Here is a 17,294-nt window from a genome sequence, read left to right as displayed (position 1 = left end):
TTCGTAGTTAACAGGGATCATATTTTAGCTCAACACATTACCTTCCTCTCCTCCATTTTGTTGCTGACCAGGTTCCATTTCTGTTCCAACAGAGTGACACTCTGCTCCGTCTTTGAGCCAGAGCCAGAGTCATCGCGGCTTAGCAGGATCAATCGCCCCTTAGCCAGCAGCTGACTGTAGACCTCTTCGTTGGCTTTGAATTGGGCATACAGCTCCTACACCAAACCACCATCAAAATATTAGAGACAGAGATACTGTATCGGGAATTTGCAGTTCACTAGACTCCATGTTTGTGGAGACACTGGGGTTAGGACTGACAGCAAACTGACAGTGAGATATTTATCATCATGCTATCAGTAGAGATAAGCAGTTCATTCATTAAGATAGTGGCAAATTCTGTCCACAGCCATCATCTGCAAACCTAATGCCCCTCTGTAACCTTGGAGAGAGAGAAGTGGCAAAAGAAACACTCATCCCATTCCCCATTAGACTTACACCATGCAGCACAGACATGTTTCCATGCTGACATTTCAGAGAGAAGTTAGTTGAATTAGAGGCATTTGAAATCTTTACCATATGGGCATTGAGTTGTTCACGGGCAGTTTCTGGCAAACCTCCTGTGGGTTTTGATGCAGACAGTTGGCTCTCCATTCTTGCTAGCCAGAGGAGGAAGTCTTCAATCTCCCCATGGAAACCCTGGGCCTGTTAAGGAACACAAAATCAGCCAGGGATCAGATAACAGCAGCAACCATTGCCTGGCTTTCAGGTTTAACACTGGGATTCCTGACACGGTGGACAAGGAGGCAGAGAAGAGCTTTACAAAGACACTAAAAAGGGGGGGTGTATTGTCATTTATTTATTTATTTATTAACAATACACCCATTTCAGCAAGTTCACACACACACACAGTTGACTTCTCAAAGAGAAAAGGCTCGTCCTAAAGAGCAGGACTTCCCCTCGGAACAAATGCATCTCTGGTTTGGAAAGAAGTAACTTGCTATTTACAGATCTTTTGTGCCTCCCGTCTATGGCCTGGTCTTCATGGCTGAAAAAGGTGTACTTCTTACCGGGATGGAGGTGGGGTAACTAACGTGTGAGAGTTCTCCCCAGATCAAAAGACAGTGAAGACAAGGTACTTTATAGTTCCATCATGAGGTAAACGAGGCGAGGTTAATCTCAGGTGGGGACATAGTGCTGTCCTCACCTAGTTTACCTCGAGGTAAAACTAAAGAGCCCTGTCATCTTACGACAGCTCACACAAGTCACTTACCCCGAGGTAGCAACACCTTTCCCAGCAGTGAAGACAACACTATACATCACCTCCTCTACCCTTCACCCAGGAAAGAGAGACGCCAAGCCAGCACAGACACCCTCTGCAGATCTCTTCTGCAAGCACGAACGTTTGTCTCCAGAACAAGCTCACTGACCTGCTGAAGCGTTGACTGCAGCTGCTGCTCCCTCTCCTCCGTTTTCTGCAGGACAGACTCCCAGCATGAATTCAATTTCTCCAGGCGGTTCCGCAGGCTGCTTGCATCGTCTCCCGCACTGGATTCCAGGAGCTCATTGCCGGCTTTATTTACTGTCTCCACAGTTGCTTGGTGAGCCAACACATCGTTCTTCAGCACCTGCACAGGGTGGATTGGGTCACGTTAGACACTTGCCTCTACAATGTTTTGTTAACTCCAACCCTATCCCAAGGAAACAAATCAATGCAAATAACTTCCAGGGAGCCATTGTCCCCTTTAAGGCCAGACAAAAAGGCAGAACACAGAGTACGTACATGGTGTTTGGCAAGTTCTACTTCAATGACCCTTGGGTCGCCATTGATTGGTCTTTGTGCATCTAACAACTCTTCTGTATGGGTCAGCCAGGCCATCAGTTCTGCTAACGCATGCTGGAACTGACCAAGTGCCAGCAGAGCAGTTTCTAACTTGTGCTGTTCAAAGGTAGCAAAGAAAAACGTTAATCAGGAGGGAGCAGGAAGAGGAGGAGGATGCTGACGACTTACAGGTTTATTTTCAGCCCTGGGTTTTGGCAGCTCTCCTTCACCATACCTGTCTGTGAGCAATCTTCTCGCCCAAGTTCTCCCAGAGATGTTTCAGCTCTGTCAGCGGTTCCCTGATGATGTCTCTGTCTGTCTCATCCGTCGCTTTTTTTAGCATTAGTTCGCCTTGGTGATTAAGCTTCTCCATTTCAATCTGCTGCTGGTAAACCTCCATTTTAAACTCCTGCCAAAGCGTGGAGGGGGAAACAAAAAAAAAAAAAAAACCACAAGCAAACTGCAGAACTCTGCCTCCAACACAGAACAAGCCCTGGAGAACCGTGTCTAATGTAGCACGCTTACCTTCATCTCATTCAGCTGCTCCTTAACAGTGTTGAGGTCAGTGCCGACCGGTGGCATGTTGCACAGCTTAATCACGGTGTTATCCAGCCAATCAAACATTGCCTAAGAGGAACACATACACAACTAGGAAAACCAGACCTCCATGATCATTGGACAAGGAAAGCACACCCACTCCACAGGCCATCAGCAGAGCTTGGGGGCAGACGGTGCCATCCTTGGACCAATCAACAGAACTTTTCTTTCCAGGCAAACAGATAGGTAGTTTTCATGCACACTGCTTAGTGATCTCCTTCCTTCCACCGACCGCAGCATAAGCAGCAGACTAGGATCAGGCCGATTTCCTCCATCCCTTGCCGCCCCCACCCCAAAGAGGGGTGTATTTGAGAGGGTGAACGCAGGCCGGGTCAATTTCAAATTGTCACCAGAGAAGCAGAAGAAATGCTGATTGAATGGACTGCATTCAGCGGGTCATTGTACCCAGGGCCTACCTTAGATTGTCAGCTCTTTGGGGGCAGTGACTATCTTTTTGTTCTCTGCTCATGCAGCGCCAAGCACAATGGGCTGCTGGTCCACACAATACAAGTAACTACCGACAGCTGCCTCACCTGTAGCGTATCCTGATACTGCACAGCAGACTGCATAGCGTCCTCGAGTTTCTCTAGCCTCTCCTTCCAGGTTTTGCTTAGGTTTTCCCATGCATTGTTCATCTGAAAAACACAGGATTGCCCCCAAATTCAGTAGACGATTCCATCTGAACCAACACTGCCCTTCACATGGCTTGTACCCCACCTCTGAGCTGCTGGTTTTCCTACCTCGTCAATGCTTTTCTTCACTTCTGGTTTCTCAGTTTCACCACAGGCCATAATTAATTCAGCTCCAAGCACACGAATAAACTCCAGTTCTTCATGCACGCCATCAGTTTCCTCTTTGATAGTCTAAATTCAGAGAGGGTGATAAATTAAAAAATAGGCTTGTTTAGTAAATGCTATTCCAAAACTCCATTTGACGGTGCATGCAGTTTGAGCTAGAGTATGGAGATTACACCGGCTAGCTAATGTTTTGCATTCTGGTTGAAGACTGAGATCAATGAGCCCTCAACCCAACAGGTGAGCATCACATTAAGAAGCAGGTATGTGTTTTCAGGTAACTGAGTCCAATCCACACTTCTTCCATTGTCTGATGCATGGGATGCCATCACCATTTGCAAGCAGATGGGAGTAACGAGGTAAAAACCGCATCTGCATTTGTCTGAACTGGAAAGATGGTGACCCCCATCTGCAAGTTATATAGTTTTCAGAGAGTTTTACGAAACCAGGAATTAAACGGGTTGTCAGAGAGCCAGTATGTCTAAACCAAAGTCAGACTAGTTATAAAATGGGAGTGGCACGTACAAGTAAACCGGGGTGAGATGTATACATATTAAAAAAAAAAAAAAAAACCCTGAGTCAAACTAAAGTCAACTATGCAAACATCCAAAGCGGACTCTACCACGCGATTTCAAATAGAGATGAGTGTTGCTGTCCATCCACTATTATCGTTTTATTCTACAGTAGCCTTAGGTCTAACTGGAATGTAATCTGCGTCTCACAATCTGGACAGATCCAGCCCACATTGGGAGCAGAACCATGGTAACAATTATGCTCTAAACAGGGCAGCGGACAGCTCTGAATGCTTGCTTGACAAGCGTTTCCCCAGCGTAGTTACAGCTAAGATGATTTTAGCACCGTTTCAGGCTCTGGTACAGGCTGTTGTTTTTTCCACTTGAAACAAAACAATATCCTGAAATTCCACGCCCCCAAACCATGGCTCTCCCGTGGTTTCTACATAAAATGAGAGCATGATTTGTAACCATGTTGGGTGCTCACAAAACTGGGGTACAACAACATTTGGCCGTATCTGCATTTGAGACCCAAACATGGTTACAAGCTGTAGCACAGACAGGGCCGATGTGGAATGACATGTCCACAGTCCTTACCTCTGCCGCCTCCACCTGCTGCTTGATGATTGATGGGTCAATGCCTGGGCTCTCCAGGTCGTGAACAATATCCTGCGTCTCTTTGACAGTAGTCAGGAGGGTTGCCATTTCGTACCAGAATTTCTCTGCCAGCTCCAGGACATCAAGGAACTTACTTTCACGTCCCTCTGCCTGAGCCTTGATGTCTTCCCAGAAAAACACCATCTGATTCAGCTTATCCTGGATTTCTGGAGGGGGGGAAAGAAAACAAAACAAGTCAGGACTCTTTATTCTTCACCTGTTCTGACCCGCAATCTCCAGTTACTAATCAAAGCATCTGCATACAAACGTGATGATGAGAAAGGTTTATGGGTTTGTCTACACAGCAAAAAAAAAACCCCTCCATAACCTGCAGCACTGAGTCTCAGAGCCCAGATCTGCAGACTCAGGCTTTGGACGATGGGGACACTCACAGCCGTGGAGATTTCCAGGCTCAGGCTGGCCGAAGACGGGGGTGGGTTTCAGAGCCTGAGCGCCAACCGAACCCCCCGCGTTTGCAGGGCTATATTTAGCACCGTAGCTTTAGCCTGAACCTGAAGACCTGGTCTCCCAGACTCGTGCCGCGGGGGCCTTTTTGCCATGTAAACTTAACCTGAGGGAACCTTCAAATAAGAATTAAAGTGGCCAAGAGTGCCAGAAATCTGAACGTAGAAAGAAGCGGGATGAATATGTGACAAACACAAGATACAGAAATACAGTCTTTATTTATCCAGAGAACAGTTACAAACCTGCCCACGCGCCCACCCCACACCTGACCACCTCCCTCTGCTCATTCAGTCCATGGGCTTGTGCCCAAGACTGCCAACAAAGGTGCCAATCACATTGGTGGTTTTGTGATGTGGACATTTCCGCCCCCCCCTTCAGGGCCTGAACTGAAACCAAGTCACTGGGAATAGACCCCCCTGAGAGCTGCCACGAGGTAACAGTCTGCAGTTCCCTCTGAACGGGGCTGGACTTGGACCTATCACTGAGCAGTCAAATGCTCCTTATTGCTCTATCAATACCAGTCCCCCGATAAACAAGATACATTTTGGTTATATGAGAAACTTGCCATCCTAGATACGCTAAATATAACAAACTGCCTCTCTGAGCAGACGTGAGATGTCTCCGGCACTTCCGTGCGGTACCTTTGGCTGCCAGGTCCTTGTCTGCCCCCTGCGATCGCCCGATCAGCTCTTCCCCACGGCGTTTCAGTGCCTCGAAGGTTGGCTGCAGTTTTTCCAGCTCCATGGTGGAATTTTTGTTTTCACTGATGCACTCCCTGATTTTATCAACTTCGGCTGGGATCACGGGCGGCATGCGCAGGCGGGAGGAAAGGTTCTCCAGTGTCTCCAGCATAGGCTCGATCTTATCGTGGAACTGAACAAAGGCAAGTCCATCAGGTAGGTTAGAGGACTGTACGGTACTGAATTACTCCAATGTATGCAGCATAATGTTCAGAGCATGCAAACTGCTCTCTTTTCTTAAAGAGAATTCATCTTCCCTAGAATGCCCATTACACCTGCAGCCTCCAATTTGATGTCTGTCACTGGTTTTGTCACTAACAACTGCATTCTGCAGCGGTTGCAGGAGTTAACCAGATTGCAGTTAGCTAAGCCTACAGAGAGGGCACAGGAAACCGTGAACCAAATGCAGCAGCAGCTTGTTATTGTACCCAAACCCACAGAATTCAAGTTTGATTGACATCCCCTTCCCTCCAAAGGGCAGTGCCACAGGATGGGCATAGGAAAACTCAGTCACGCTAGTCCTGATCCATGTGCCAGCACATTAGCTGTAACCTGCATGTGTTTGGCGACGCAGGGGCCTCAGCTCAGGGGAGCCTGGCATAGAAACCACCTCAACTCCCAACCCGACTGTAACCACCGGGTGGAAAGCATGTGTGTAGAGGAAAGGAGAGAGAATGGGACGCTGTGTTGCTTTGGCTTCAGGTTTCTGCTGTTGCTTTGGCTGATCTTACTGATAAAGGAAGGAGATTTGGCATTGTTAAAGTTAGCGTTAAAGATAATCTAGTATTTACAAGACGGAATGAAGGGCAATAAGGGAAAGTTCTTCTAACTAGATGTCTGCCCATGGAACTGGACCTGCTACTCTCGCACGATAGGAGAGCCTCTTGTTTCCACTGAGTTTCACATTATAACGGCAGCGAAAAAGAAGGAAATAGGTCCTAGGTGCAAACTCTATCGTCACTAGACTGTCTTAAAACTAACAAACTTGGGTGAACCAACCAGTCCCTCCCGCTAAGGCAGAATATGCTTCAGCGTAGATCTCTTTTATAGCAGTAAAATGTTTTTTTTCCCTACAGAACACTTGAATTTCTAAGCAGAAGCTCACTACCAAAGTGGAACTTCAATTTGCACATTGCAACAAAACGAAAGAGTTAAGGACTTTAATTCTTCAACCGAAATGGAATTTCCCTGTGTCTGAGTTTGTTCTTAGCAGGTTCCATTGAACTGCATACAGAGATATAATACAGTAGGAATCTGGGTATCAAATGAATTAAGACTCATCTAGCCCAAAGAATGAGAATGTAAACGAACGGCGAACGTGGTGAGGCTTACCTCTGAGATCTGCAATGGTGGGGCGCAGTCAACACAACAATGAAATGGGACCAGGTGGGGAAGACAGGAACAGGCAGCAACACACAAAGATAACACATTCCACAATGTGAGTGAGAGATGAGACGGAAGGAGTGTGTGTGGGGGGGAAAAACTTGGAGTTAATACAAGTGCAAACCAAGAGAAGTGACTAAACAACGCAGGAATAAATAACCCAGACGTGACAACAAAACCGCTACAGTAAATATTAGCTGAAGTGAAACATAGCTACAAACGCTAATCCCCGTTGCATGCAACGAAAGTTCTTCACATCCTTTCTTCACTTCAATTTGTACAATCTCTGCCCTTCCTTTCACATAGTTCTTCCCTTTTAGGACTCCTCCACAGAGCCTATATACAAGGGAAGATGATTACCTCTCCTATGTAAATGATCTTGTAGTTGTTCATTATATGTACAGTAGTTTCCTGCTTATCAGGAACAAGATCCAGTTCTCTAAGCGCTACTCACAGTCTTGCCAGACCCGTCCATCATGGGCAGATGCCAAAAAGCCCTTTTAATGAGGAACATTATTAAGTCTGTAAACATTTATTACCCTGTTTACATCAGGATTCAATCTTTTTCTGTACAGCTTTTGCAAATCTATCAGCACCAGCCTTCCCAGACGCCCCTGGACAGGCAAGCACTATGCAGATCAACCCACCACGCACCAGCCTGCCAGCAAATGGCTTCCTAGAACAGATCTGAACAGTAATGGGCATTTAGTTGTAAGCAACGGTACAGAAGTAAACTTCAGAGCCCGCCTTCCCCAGGGAGCTGTGATAAACACGAACACAAAACTGCAGCTTCTTTGTGCGCAAGGAGAAACGTACCTGAGTGGATTGTGAAACAGCCTCATCTAGTGCCAGAGCTCGCTGGCGCACCTCCTCTTTGATTCTGGCATACATGGCCTCTGTGGTCAAATATCTCTCCTGTACCATCGCCCCTTCCTCAGGGTTGAGCTCCTTCAGCTGCGGTCCAATTTTCAGCAGCTTGTCAATATGAGGCTTATGTTCAGCTATAGACTCTCTTAGTTGCTATAGGATGGAAAAAATAGATGTGTATTCAAATTCACAGCGTATTTACTTCATGCCATCGATTTCCTGGGCATCTTTTGGCCCAGCAGGGGTCAGCTACATGGTGCCTGGGTATTTCTAACGTGCCAACCCCCATTGTAGTCAGTCATCATGCTTGATCTTTGTCCAGCCTCCTACGGGAAGCCTTCCCCACTGACCTAAGCAGTATTTCCCCACCTTCAACCCCCCGCCCCAAGAAGCTGATATTCCCACACCCTCCAGGTGATAACTCTGATAAAGAGCTGCTCTTTCTTTGCCCATCTGTTCTTTTAAGCAGAACGCACACACACCCTATGGCATCATTACACCCAGAGGACAAATACAAAGACGATCCATCTCCCACGGGTTTACAATCAAAATTTCTATTTAAAATACAAACTCTTAGGGGTGTGACACCTGAGCTGCATTAGATTTCTACAGATGTCATTGTGACAGACAGGTGGAAACTCCAAAAAGTGGAGTGCTTAGATAGCTGCCTGCCACCTACTGGTCTGCAAACTACACTCGTGGGTAAGGCTAAGGTTTTGTTACGGAGGCCATGGAATTCACAGAATCTGTGACTTCCAGAGACCTCCGTGACGTTTTCGCTTCAGCCCCAATGCAGTGAGTTAGAGCTGTCAGCTGGAGGAGCCTCCCTGCAACTCCCCCAGCCACTGCATGCAGCGGGGACCCCTGCAGCTCCCAGCTGCTGCCAGCGGGGGTGCCCCCCACCAGCTGCTGTTGCAGGTGGACCCCGCAGCTCCCAGCCAGCACAGGTGACCCTGCAGCTCCAAGCTGCTGCCGGCGGCAGGGGGGACCCCGTTCTCTCAGCCACTGTGGGTGGGGGGAACCCTGGAGCCTGCAGCAGTGGGTGCTGTACCCGCCTCTCTCTCTCCATTTCGTCACAGTTATTTTTAATAAGTCAGGGACAGGTCATTGGCTTCCGTGAATGTTTGGTTATTGCCCACGACCTGTCCGGGACTTAAAATACCCATCACAAAACCGTAGCCTTATTCATCGGCCCTTTTACCGTGAAGCCTCCATTTTATGCAGAGGGCGGAATCAGTTCTACCTGGTGCGAATGATACAAACAAAAACCTCTCCCCCTTACCCTCATGTCCTCTTGCTGCTGTTTGAGCTGCTCATGATCAATAGCTGGAGGGGGTAACTGTGCTAGAAGCGCCTGTATTTCTTCAGTCCACGGGTTGAGCTCTTCATACGTCTCCCAGAACTGGCTCACCAAGGCCTGCGCGCGCTCTAAGCACGCGTAGCGCTCGGAGTTGAGTTGGCTAACAGCATCGTACTGCTCCACAAGAGACTCCGTTTTCTCCTAGAGGGAATAGGAGGAGGGTGTGGAGTTGGTGACAGATGCAAGGGCAGGGAAAACGAGCCGGCCGCATGCCGTGAACAGAAACGATAGAGTCCCACGTCTGCACACTGTAACGCCAACCAAAATGGTATCTGAGATCCCTACAATTTTGCCTTTATAAACACTGCAACAAAACTAAAAAGTTAATAAATGGGAAACGACTCCCATGGGTGTTACTGATTGGCACAATTAGAGATGGAATAATTTTAAATCAAGGAGAAAGATACAAGGAAACAGACAGATGGAGGAAATGTGCACTCTACTTTTCTCCCTCCCGTATTTAATCCATTACTTGCCAGGAGGAGCTCTGCTGTGTAAGACTCTCTCTCATGAGGTCTACATGTATCAAAGACATGGATTTACCTGTAGCATAGCTTTCTGTTCTTCTCCACATGTTCCAAAGATCTCATTACGCTGGCTGAACAGCTCATCCATAGAATCTTTGTGTCGAATGATGTCTATGGAGAAAGCCTGTAGGAAGGAAACGTTCAGAATGATCTCCAAGCCACAAAACTTCTTGTCTTCCCACAGTGCTTGTACTGGGGGGGAATGGAGTTCAGAAACTCTGCCAAAGTGGCCAGATGACTGGTGAAAATGACCACCAGGTGGTCGAGTAAATCAGAGACTGTAAACACTCAATCAAATATCCTGTGACATCCTCGTAATCTGACTTCACCTGCAGATTACTGCGTTTTCTTCTCAACTGTGTTTTGGAATTTCACTCTTAATAAATTAACATCTCTTTCAGAAGCCTGGGAAAAGCCAAGTGAAATTAGAGACTGGTTCAGACTTGGAGCATCAAGTTCATTTTTACTGCCCATGAACCCAGCCGCGCCTCACACCTTACACAGAAACTCCAAGGGGGCGACAGAACCCATCGCAATAGGCTGACCTTTGCACTCGACAGAAGAGTCAGGGAACTATTCCGAGTTCTGCCACTAATTCGGGTGTGACTCTAGGCAAGTCACTTTCCCAGCTCTGTCCCTCAGTTTCCCCACCTGCCGTAAGATACGACCACTGACCCACTTCACAGGGGTGTTGTGAGGCTGAATTACATTTCATACAAGTAAAGCACTTTGAGACAAGACTGTTGATGAAAGGTGCTGTAGGACAACTTAATTTATATTCCGAAGGGCCATATGATTAACAATAGACCCACAACAGTGGAAAGCCAAGCTGAGCTCAATTTAACTTCACATGTGACAGTCCTCTCTTTATGATAACACGGATTCTTTTTTCTTTCCTTTTTTTGCAAAAGCCGATGAGACTTTCTATTTCTCTTGCTGTCAAGTCTGGGAAAGGATACAAAACTCTTTATTTCAAGCTACACCTGAGACAGCTGTTATTAGCTTATTTATCAATCAAGTCTTTTTTCCTTTGCACTCTTTGTTTGGCCTCAATTGTGTTGTAGTGGTCAGCTCTTAACAACGATACAAAATCCAGTACATTTTTGTCCCAATTTTGGCCACCAGGAAGGAAAAAAGGACACCAAAGATGATTTTCCACTGAAGAGAGCAGTCAGTGATATGCAGATCTAAAATATGTACAGGTAGCCTCGCTATTTGAAGTTCACTCTTCTCTAATGGCATTAACTTTGCAGTTTTTCATGACATTCGGACTTAGACTGCCCAGGTGGTTATGTCTATGCTAGAAGCCTCAAACTGACTTGTGTGTTGACAGAAGCCTAGAAGCCACCATGATCTAACCACGATTTTTAACATTGGGCACCCAAAACCAAGTGATTACTAAGATGTCTAAACACTCTGAACTCACAGCTCAGGGGTGTGAGCTGGCACCAGACTGACCATGTAAAATTGACAGTACATGGTATCAATTCCAGTAATAACTGCTATTAATGCAATACCATCTGGACTCTGAACAACACTGTTTCACAGAAAGTCACTCCCTGAGGCTAAGCTAGATCCGGGAACGTGCAAAAGGAAAAAAAACCTATTCCGTGTTAAGGTCAGAAAATGTTTGCTAGCAAAACAGTGGAAGGGGATGGAAACTGGGCTACATATACCTACACAAACTAATTACAGATATGATTTACGGTGGATGAAAAGGGAAGCTAATAAACCCGTGAAGAAAATGTGTGGAATATTATAGCTTCTAAGACATCTAAAAACATGGATGTCTAAACAACTGGAAATTAGCCTAAAGTGGAGCTGGAGTGCTGGCAGGCCTGCAGTTAGAGGGCTAGATACCTTTATACGAAGAGTTGTTTGTCTGTCTAATTCAGCCACATTTTAAACATGCAGGTCTTGTGGTATCTCGAAAATTCAGGTATATCTTGTCCTGGAGGGATCATTCTTAACTGACCACCTCAGTGACTCTATTACTTAAAAACCCAGCTGAATTGCTATTCTCTGGATAGGTCCATTCTCAGCTCTATAAAACTAACGTGCCTCCCTAGAGAAAGATCGTGCTTGTACCCTAACCAATAAACTCTCCATCCCTTCACCCAAATGACTCACCCCCATGACTGAGCTTCACCCGTCCTACTCTAGCTCATCACAGCCACCCCCAGCTCAATCCTAGCTAATAAATTACCAACTTCCTCTCCTACATGATCAATGATTTGCCCTACTCCAGGCAAATGAATTAATATCACCCTGACATACCAATTAGCTGTTCCATTTCACTCACCACCTCTATTCAAGGAGCAATTTTCTTCTCCCCACTGCTGCAGACAATGAGTAAGGTCTTGCCCATCCTTTCACCCAACAAGCAAAAGTAGTGCAGGCATATTGCACGTACCTTTTGGACCTGCAGCTGGGCTGTTGTCTGGTCTTGCTCCAGACGAATTGGACCAAGTGCCATCAATTTCCGTTTGGTCTCAGCAACCCAGGCTAATTCTGCATCAGCAGCTTGCTCATACTAGCGGATAGGGAGAGGAGACCGAGCGCAACAAGTTAGCGACACACACAGAGCAAGGACAGCATTTACACAGATGCACAAACCAACACGACAGCAACAGCGACACACACATAGAGAGAGACATCCTCTGAAGCAAGGACAGTGGTCTCAAAGATACATATCTCCATACTACAAACAGCAAGGTGGACTCACAACTGGAAAAAGAGAAATGCACAGCCATGTGCAAAGGTAATAGGCACAGACCGAGCAGGCCTGGTGCTGGACAAAGCAACCCCAAGGAAGAGACAGCCAGACAATGAGATGCAGTCACATACGTACAAAGAAAGACATGGAAAAACAACATAACCTTAACGCCAACACACACCAGTAGGTCTTATTCCCACATTTGATTTGAGCTAAATTACCAGGTTGTTGTCGTCTTTTTAAAAAAGCTTCCCCCCCAAAATTGAAAACAATTGCAGTTCTACTCTGAGTAACGTGGCAATAATTGCTCAACAATCCTGAGGTAACGTTTCCACAGAGAGATGCCTAGGACGAGGCTTAGCAGAATTCACTTTTTTAATAATTTTGAGGGATAACATCTATGTTTATTTTTAAGCAATTATGGGGAAAGGGTCAGGCAATAATTACGTAATGACCCGTGGAAGTTGAGATGCATAAAGTGAAAGATTTAAAACTTAAAACACAAACTGTCAGCATCAAATACAGACAAAGTAAACAGCCTTAAATCTGCCTCTGATAAATTCCTAAGCAGATTTTTTCTTCCTTTGCTTATCTTAAATTTTGATGCTCATGGATGGAAATATTCTTCACCAGTTTGTGCGTAGGGTGAAATGGAAGTTTTCTGACATTTACCAATAAAAAACGAATCCTTCCAAACCTACCTATGCAGCAGCAGACAGCTGTCCTAAAGGGACGCCATCCCTTTCAACAGCTATCTGCTTTTGCTCTGTGGAGACCCCAGCAGAGAACACACACTTTTTTACACGGTGAAAGTGAAACACAAGCTACATTTCCCCCTCTTTTAGCAAACATTTAAAGAGACAGTACCCCCTTCTGCAAGAGAAATAAAAACAGCCCTGGGTTTTATCCGCAGGACTCCTATGAAACAGGCCAGCAGTGGAAAGAGCTAAACAGACACATATCTGAATACTCGTGGGATTTAAAGCGGACATGATCAACTTCGCTAACCATAGTCCAAGATGTTGGTCAGCATAGTCCATTACACGCTGGGTGTTTGACGAATAGCTGCCATCAGGTGACATAATTAACACATCGTTGCCTGGAAGAGGGTACTGGCTTCTTTAGCAGGTTTTAAAGCACAGAGCAGCACTGCAACTTGCAAGTTTAGCGCTACAGAGTATAATGAAGCAAGCCCCTTAAATGCCCTTTCTGTCCACGGGGAAAGAGACCGCTCTTTCACACCGCAGGTTTGTCTGGCTGAGTTCTGCTTGTGCTACCTGGGCGCAAAGCTACTGGCGAAAAGTTTAGCGCCTCACTGTCCTCAATCCCCAAAGAATAAGGTGTTAGAAAGATTCTTATTCTGGAATAAATCCCCGGGCTGTCAGAATTATGGATTACATTTCTGGGCCTGAGAGTCGCCCGTCATCAGTTTTAGACACAATCCACTCGTGCCGCAACCCAAAAGCCAGGAGCACTAAGTTAAAACAGAACTTCTCTAAGAGGCACCGAACTATCACCAAAACCATTATGAAGGCAGCCTGTTCAGAAACCAGCTAGACTCTGTCGCCAGTTCTACCACACAAACTCCCAAATCTGTTCATTTCTCAGCATTAGCTGGTGCTTCCCCATCATGCAATTCTCACGTCTATAGCTCAAGTTATGCTGCCACTTAGAGGGAAGCCGTGGTGAATCAGCTGGCATGCAGCCCCCGCCAAACCCCCTCCTGAGTGAGCCACAAGAGACTATAAGGTTACCTGTTGTGACCTTTGTATAGCAGCATCTATCTCTTCCACTCTCTGCCGGACAGTGTCACTGACCATCTTGTACTGCTCGTTGGTATCTGACACGAGTTTGTCCAGCCCTTCACGGGCTCGCCAAGGCACCAGTCCCAAGAGGGCACGGCTCACCTCATTCACAGTATCCAGAACAAGCCTGTGCTCCATAACCTCCTTCTTAAGCTCCTGAGGAAGACACGGAGCGAGAGCATATACAGTACATCTCAGTTAACATCCCCGATACATAGTTGGCAAGAGGCTGTTCCTACATTTGAATCGTAATGGTCTTGCGGCCAAGTTCCCTTCATTCTTTTCACCGGTACAAGATCCCCAGTGGAGCTGTTCACCAAGTTATTGTTTAGCAGGACTGCCCATTTGCCAGGTGCTGTTTGAACCCACAGCGGAAAGGAGGATAAGGCAGCATTCGTAAGAAGGCAGATACATGCAATAGCTAGGTGCACGTCTTGATGGGTCCAAGTAAGGGTCCAAGAAAGGGCGTTTTCAGCGAAAGGCTGGCATCCTTGGGGGAAACTGGCAGGGACAACACGATAAGAGACAAGCGTGGATGAGCAGGGAGGGGCAGCTGCGAAGGGCATTGAAGGCAAGGACTTGTAGCTTGAATTTGATGGGGTGAACACTAGGGAATCAGTCAATCAGAAGGATTCAAAGGGAGAGCAATGGGGTCAAAGTGAGGGCAGGGAAGATGAACTTGACAGCTGTATTTTCTGGGGGGGGGGGGCCCGATGTGGGTGATAGAGAGGCTAGAAGTGAGGAGATTTCAGGCAGCGTGTTACCTTCTGCTTTGTTAAGATATTTTTAATGTATTAACTGATCTTTAAGATTTCTGAGTTGCAGCCTCCCATAAGCCGGAAAAGGATGGTGCCTCATTGGCTTCTTAAAGCGAAACATTGTTGCTATTATTTGTATTCCCGTAGTGCCGACGAGCCCTCGTCACGGACCGAACGGATATTTTCCCTTCCGTTACCCCCTGCTTCTAGGCGTTGTGCTTTTAAGAGCAAATTCTCTCTCAAAGAGAATAATAGCAACAATATGTCGCTTGAAGAAGCCAATGAGGCACCACCTCTGCAGTGCATTCTCAATGCAGTGCGCAAGCTCCCACAGCTCTTTGGCTCTGGTGCATTCCCAGCTTTTGACATTGAGCTCAGTATTTCAAAAGTTCTGACCTTCTGCCTCTGCTGGAATTGGGGTATCTGCTCTCCAACAGGCGACTGCCCCCCACTGGACATCAGCTCCTCCTCCACCTCACTCATCCAGCTGGTCAGTTCCTCATGCGTGGACTGGAACTTGGTGGCCAGCTGCCGAGCCTGCTCCAACGTCCTGAGAGCCTTAGAGCTAGTGGCTGTGATGTCCGAGTAACGAGTCTTGATGCCATCCAGCTTCTCCTGGATTAGCAACACCTCTTCCCCTGAGAGATGGAGACACAGTTAGTTATGCATGTCCAAGGTTGGTTTTCTTTTAAAGTAGCCTGTTTTCCTGCTTTCTGATTTAAATGGCTACTTTCAGAGTCCCTTTTCGTGAAGTCAATGTAAGCAAGAAGCCGTTTTCACAACCATGGAGCTAATTTTGCAACTGATATTTTCCTTCCAGCCAGGGAAAATTCCTCCTTCTTCCCACTATTGAAATGAAACCTGCAACAAAGTCTTTTTTGCTTGCGGTTCCAATAAAACCCTGACCTTACCAGTACTTTGTTCTTGACTAACGCGTGACACCTCTGAGAAAGAGGGAGTCATTTCTGAGAGGACAGGAAACAGAGGAGCTGGTTTTTTGTTATATCAACTTTTCTAGAACATTTGTTCATAATGCAGACTACCTCTTAGTAAACAGACTGCCTTAAGCACCACCTCTCCTCCCACTCACGAACGGATGACATCCACATGGCAACTGCAGCAATGGCTTACTTAGAAAGTAATATTAGGAAAATGCTTGGTGTATTTTTAGCCTCTTTTAATGTGATTTAGCAGCTGGAAAGAAGGCGTAGAGCCTGTGCTGGGTTGCAAGCCAGGTCTGTGGAGATCACCAAAAGGTGAACCACCCAGAACTCTATTTGGGAACTTCTGCTCGACAGCCGTCGGCATGTTCAAGGGGAGGGCACGTCTACTGCTCTGTGTTTGTTCAGTGCCTAGCACAGTGGGTTGACCCTTAGGCACCACCATAACAAACATATTAAATACTAACTCATGGCCTACCACACAGAATGAATGTGTGTGGAACACCATCTGGCTCGGCAGCGTCTTAAAAGAAGCCAACATCAACAGCCTACTCTGAACCAATTACTGCAATCAAGAACAACCAGGCTTCTCAGCTAGGCCAAAGCTTGGCTGCAGGGAAGTGCCTTTATCAGACCAGGCGTTGCAGTCTGTTCATCTCTTCCGGTACCTGTGGTTTGTTTCAGAAGCGCTTGCCCGTTTTTAATGGCTTGGTCCACATTCTTCTTTCTGTTCACGATCTCCTCGTTCAGGGCCTGAATGGAAAGAACCAACGGCAGTTACCCTCTCCAAGAAGAGGCCCTTCAGCTGCGCAGGTGACCGAGTGCAGGAGAGAGAGGAGACGGACCCCAGGGAAAGCATAACTTTCTCTTTCTCTGTATTCCCCATGGATCAGAACCAGGTAGGTTGCATGTCCTTCCTGCTCCCCCACCACTACACTTCCCTGACAGGCTTAAGGTCTTGTAACTCAGGGCTAAGCACAGTTCTTTACCACCCTCCGCCTTTGGATCTGTATTAATGAAGCATCCACTCTTGTATTAGAAATTAACCAAAGACTAAATTTATTGTGCAAAGACTGGTGTATGCTTAAAAACTTATACTGGCCTAGGTATGTTGGCCAGGAGTCTGGGAAAAAAACCACACCCCCCTGCAACATAGCTATGCCCGACAAACCCCCTAGTGTAGACGCAGCTATGCCAACAGACGAGTGCTTCTGTCAGCATAGGTAATGTAATTCGGGGAGATGGTGTTCCTACACTGGCAGACAAAACCCTGTCAGCATATGCTGCATCTACACCGAGGGTTATGCTGATATGGCCTATGTCTACACTACAGAGCCTATGAATGAGCGGAAA

General features: G+C 46.6%; 1 protein-coding gene across 15 annotated transcripts in view; it reads right to left on the bottom strand.

Annotated features, from left to right (window-relative positions):
• The window catches only part of MACF1 (microtubule actin crosslinking factor 1), a 253,775-nt gene that overhangs the window by 27,260 nt on the left and 209,221 nt on the right, over positions 1-17,294 (bottom strand). For all 15 annotated transcript variants that reach the window (XM_074934503.1, XM_074934500.1, XM_074934502.1 and 12 more), the window contains 17 exons: positions 16,610-16,694; positions 15,397-15,638; positions 14,192-14,398; positions 12,135-12,254; positions 9,738-9,845; positions 9,117-9,335; positions 7,784-7,987; positions 5,486-5,717; positions 4,320-4,546; positions 3,157-3,279; positions 2,950-3,051; positions 2,345-2,446; positions 2,055-2,228; positions 1,781-1,936; positions 1,428-1,625; positions 574-702; positions 42-215 (listed from right to left, as the gene is read on the bottom strand). In XM_074934503.1, coding sequence (XP_074790604.1) covers positions 42-215; positions 574-702; positions 1,428-1,625; positions 1,781-1,936; positions 2,055-2,228; positions 2,345-2,446; positions 2,950-3,051; positions 3,157-3,279; positions 4,320-4,546; positions 5,486-5,717; positions 7,784-7,987; positions 9,117-9,335; positions 9,738-9,845; positions 12,135-12,254; positions 14,192-14,398; positions 15,397-15,638; positions 16,610-16,694 — 2,802 coding nt within the window. The remainder of the gene's footprint in view (positions 1-41; positions 216-573; positions 703-1,427; positions 1,626-1,780; positions 1,937-2,054; positions 2,229-2,344; positions 2,447-2,949; positions 3,052-3,156; positions 3,280-4,319; positions 4,547-5,485; positions 5,718-7,783; positions 7,988-9,116; positions 9,336-9,737; positions 9,846-12,134; positions 12,255-14,191; positions 14,399-15,396; positions 15,639-16,609; positions 16,695-17,294) is intronic.

Source organism: Natator depressus, chromosome 19, assembly GCF_965152275.1.
Source record: "Natator depressus isolate rNatDep1 chromosome 19, rNatDep2.hap1, whole genome shotgun sequence".
In the NCBI taxonomy this organism is placed as follows: Eukaryota; Metazoa; Chordata; order Testudines; family Cheloniidae; genus Natator; species Natator depressus.
The sequence above is the reverse complement of the archived record's forward strand: the minus strand, read 5'-3'. Positions and strand labels throughout refer to the sequence as shown.